At 48.8% G+C, this 4,662-nt stretch overlaps 1 protein-coding gene across 5 annotated transcripts in view; it reads right to left on the bottom strand.

Annotated features, from left to right (window-relative positions):
- The window catches only part of snx13 (sorting nexin 13), a 28,101-nt gene continuing 23,439 nt past the window's right edge, over positions 1–4,662 (bottom strand). For all 5 annotated transcript variants that reach the window (XM_083685246.1, XM_083685244.1, XM_083685245.1 and 2 more), the window contains exons 24-26: positions 4,120–4,188; positions 3,903–4,015; positions 1–3,699 (exon numbers count right to left, since the gene is read on the bottom strand). In XM_083685246.1, the coding sequence (XP_083541372.1) occupies positions 3,467–3,699; positions 3,903–4,015; positions 4,120–4,188 (415 nt within the window). In that variant the 3' untranslated portion in view covers positions 1–3,466. The remainder of the gene's footprint in view (positions 3,700–3,902; positions 4,016–4,119; positions 4,189–4,662) is intronic.

The raw sequence follows: 4,662 nt of genomic DNA, 5'->3' as shown, positions 1-4,662 counted from the left end.
TCAGTTAGTCTGAGTTACCGTTTTATTATTAGTGTTATACTGATCTGAGCTCAGCTGCTCCAAAGGAAGAGTTGATAAGCATGATGCAAAAAAAAACAAAAAACAAAAACAAAACAAAAACACCCTAGAGTCTTTAGAGTACTTTTTCAGTCGCGTAAAATGACCATGACATTCTGATTGATTCTTTTTTTTTTTTTGTTAAAGAAAAATATGAAAATAGAGTTGACAGTACATTTAGGCACACTATTGACACTGTACACTGATATGCACAATTTTCATGATCATAGATTCATATGTACTGGGGATTAAAAAATAACAGACAAGCCTTCCTGCATGGGAGGAGACGCTTTAAAAAGGTGAGGTCTCCTCTGGTCGCCTCCACCAGTCCTGGGACAAATATTCACCTCCCTTTTTGTTTTGTTTTTTCTTCTCTTTTTGGAGTCAGAGAGGTCAAAGTTCATGTCCTCAAACTGCCAGAGTCCGTCAGTGCTGCTCAGTGCAAGCCAATCACATCGGACGAGGAACATTTCCGTCCAATGGCAGCGGCAGAACGGCAGATCTGCTCGGCCAATGGGACAGCTCTCCCACAGTCGTGCTCCGGTAAGTGCTCTTCAGCAGTGATTCTATTGGTCAGAGGACACAACTCTCCTGTGATTCTATTGGTCAGGAGACACAGATTTCCCTCCTGTCATTGGTTCACACGTCGGAGATCATTTCGGTTCACCGTCAATAGAACAGGCTTGTATGCATAAACTCCTCCCCTTCCGATAAAATCAAAAAGCTTTAGCTCGCCAGGCTACATCAGTCATCAGGCTGCGACTCGGCCCACTCCCGCTACAGCCAAATCGTCATAGAAACCACAGGTTCACCAGGAGTGAAAAAAAAAGAAAGAAAGAAAGCAATAAAAAAAAAACCCTCAGACTTATAAAACAAGTCTGTAAAATAAACATGGAATTTTACAACAACGGAATGTAAGTTGTTGGGATTAGAAGACTTCGGGGAGGGGGAGGGGGGGGGGGGAGAAATTCTTTCACCTTTTCTACCATTTTTCAAAACAGTATTGTTGTTTACATTTTCTTTTTTTCGTTTGTTCAATATACAATTATTCAAATACACATGCATTAAAGAAAAATATTGCACAAAATTAATGACATTTTCTCTGAATAAAAGTGTGATTAAGTAGTGATATTCTTCAATATCTTAGTTTGTTTTTCTCTGTGTAACTGTAGGGGGAGCTACCTCTAAGCGCATCTCTTGGTCTGTAGAGTATTAAGGCTGGGTCACTAGCTCACAACTGGCACAGTTTCTGACTGAAAAGGGTTGCATCTTAGTGCTACACACACACGCACACACTCTCTTCTCTCTCTCACACACATGTGCACACACCTGTGCGCACTCACTCACACACACACACACTCTCCTCTCTTTCACACACACACACACACACACACTCTCCTCTCTTTCTCACACACACACACACACACTCTCCTCTCTTTCTCACACACACACGCACACACACACACACTCTCCTCTCTCTCTCTCTCAAGCACACAAATCTCTAAAAGGACACACTACGCAGATAGACTAGACCAGAGAGTACATTCTTTGAGGCATACCTCCGTATGCTCATATGCTCAGACAAACAGAGACTTGTGACCAACAACATTCCCACAATTCATCCTGTCCCACCCTCTCCTCTCTGGGGGGGTGGGTGGGTGGGGGGGGGACACCGGTGAGCTTTTGCATTCAGGTTTCTACTTTGTGTTTCTTTTTCCACGATAGGCGATATGATGCACAGTTACGCAGCTTGTTTCTATGGCCCACATCATTACTATATGCACACACACACACGCACGCACACACGCACAACACACACACACACACCACAGGGAACAGCAAGAGCTTTGGTTGTCATGGTTACAGTAATGTTTAAAAAAAAAAAAAAAAAAAAAAGGGGGGGGGGGTGTAACTGGAGTCCTGGAGATCAATCCCCCACCTCCTCATTTCAAAGAGGATTACGGGAGGTAGGGATGATGTCATATCTTATATATTAAAAAAAAAAATAACAATAAAAAAAAGAAAAAAAAAGAGAAAAATAATCCATTGAGACTTGAAGAAGGCCTTCCGGCCCAAACGTCGACCATAAATAGTCTCCTCCCCTTTACGGCCCCGTATTCTTGTTCTTCTTTTTCTACGATATCACATCTTAAAAAACAGAGGCCTTCTCTTTCTTTCAGTGCTACCGATTTCCACATTTGGTAATCTCATGACGAGGACCGGGGGGGAGGCCGGTGGGAGGTAGAAATCGGAGGACGGGGGCTCATTCTAATGCAATGGTGTGTCGTCGTCGTCCCCCCCCCCCCCATCCTCTGATTTCTACCTCCGCCGGCCCCCCCTTGCTGAGTATGTACAGTATACACCAACATGAACAAATGTATAGGTGAGTGTTGTTGGGACCGTAGAGTTGAACAGTGCTGAGAGAGTCTCTGCGGTTTAAAGGAGTCGGTAAAAGGTGATTCTAGGTGCACGTTTAAAAACCCAACGATGGCCAATCATCACGCGAGGAGACTCCCACCCAGCTGAGGCTACACTGCGGGGGTGGGATGGGGGTGGAGCTGGGGTGGGGTGGGGTGGGGGTGGGGGGGGGTAAGGCGTTAGGGTTGGCTGTGTATCTCTCTCTCTCTCTGTCTGTCTGTCTGTCTACTCCTGCACTTTTAAAAGCTTAACATACATCAGGTATGTCTGTGTTTCCGCTCAGGGGAGTCGGGGAAGCAGCAATATTCGGCGGCTAAAGTACAACACATTTATCATAAAGGAAAACAAAAAAAGAAAACACAGTCAAAATAACAACCCCAAAACAACAAACTCAAATCGTGTTGGGATCTCTCTCTTTCTGTCTCTCTCTCTCTCTCTCTGTGTGTGTTTGTGAGGCCCCGTCCTTAGTCTTGGAGTGGTGCAGAGGAGAGGAGAGGGTGTGTGTGTGTGTGTGGTGTGTGTGATTCACACAGGGTAGGTTCCTCCCTTATACTGCTGTGAGGGGCCAGACAGAGCTTCTCTAAAGGAGAGAGAGAGAGAGAGAGAGAGAGAGAGAGAGAGAGATGGAGGGAGGGAGGGAGGGAGAGAGAGATGGAGGGAGGGAGGGAGGGAGGTGTGGAGGGCAGGATTACTAGCTAGGATGGTCCACAAACCACCTCCTCAAACCCTACCATAACCTCTGCTCACGCTACACACACACACACACACACACACACACTACACGTTACCGTCCCCTTACGCTCGTACACACCACCACCTCTCTCTCTCTCCACACACACACACACACACACACACTCCTCCCCCTCTTCTCTCTCCCGTTTTCTGTCTGTGTGTGTGTGTGTGTGTGTGTGTGTGTGTGAGAGAGAGAGTGTGTGAGTGTGTGTGTGAGGGGGGGGGGGGGGGGTCACCCCGTGCCCTTCTCCCTCTCCTGTCACCTCTTGAGCGAGGGGCGGAGTTTCTGTGAGTATCTGTGCGTGCGCGGCGAGCGGGAGTGCAGCTTGACGAAGAGCTCGGGGAACTTGTACTGGGGGAACATGGTCTCCAGGAAGCCCTCCAGCAGCACGTACACCAGGCGCCGGTTCATGGGCTGGTGCTGGAACATGTCAAACACACGCAGGATCCCCTTGCGGGTGGTGTCCGCCCCGATGATGTGCTTCAGCTCGTCTGGGGGGGGGGGGGGAGATATGGGGGAGGGGGGAGGGGGGGTTAAATCACTGACTGACGTGTGTGAGCATCATGTTAAAGCTGCTTCCCTTCGTGTCACTAAATACCAATGGTGGTTGTTTGTGTGTGTGCGGCGTAAATGTGTGTGTGCGCGTGCGTGCGGTGTGTATATTTATGTATGTGTGTATGTGTGTGTGTCTCACCTGGCATGATCCCCAGGAGGTTGGTCTTGGCGGCGACGCGTGTCCTCATGCGGATGTTCTTGTCACGGCGGGGCGGAGTCTCAGCCAGGATGCCGTTGGGCCAGTACGAATCCCTGCGCAGGGGGCGGGACCAGAGTGAGTGACGGACAGGTCCTCTGACCAATCACATGCGGTTATCTTGGGTGGGGGTGGGGAGGGGGGGTGGGGGGGGCCTTACCTGAACTTCTTGACGTAGTCTGCCACCTGCTCAGGGGCCGTCATGAAGTCCACGTGATCCACGATCTTCCTACAGAGACCAGAGAGAACAGGGACATCAGAGAGTGTGTGTGAGTGTGTGTGTGGTACCTGTTGATGGTGTCTCCGTAGGTGGCTCTGATGAGAGAGAGAGAGAGTGTGTGTGTGTGTGTGTGTGCGTGTGTGTCTGTGTGTGTGTGGTACCTGTTGATGGTGTCTCCGTAGGTAGCTCTGATGAGAGTGTGTGTGTGTGTGTGTCTGTGTGTGTGTGTGTATGTGTGTGTGTGTGTGCGGTACCTGTTGATGGTGTCTCCGTAGGTAGCTCTGATGAGAGTGTGTGTGTGTGTGGTACCTGTTAATGGTGACTCCGTAGGTAGCTCTGAAGAGTGTGTGTGTGTGGTACCTGTTGATGGTGTCTCCGTAGGTAGCTCTGATGAGTGTGTGTGTGTGTGTGTGTGTGTGTGTGTGTGTGTGTGTGGTACCTGTTGATGGTGTCTCCGTAGGTAGCTCTGATGAGTGTGTGTGT

Source organism: Argentina silus (assembly GCF_951799395.1).
Source record: "Argentina silus genome assembly, chromosome: 14".
NCBI classification, from domain to species: domain Eukaryota; kingdom Metazoa; phylum Chordata; class Actinopteri; order Argentiniformes; family Argentinidae; genus Argentina; species Argentina silus.
The sequence above is the reverse complement of the archived record's forward strand: the minus strand, read 5'-3'. Positions and strand labels throughout refer to the sequence as shown.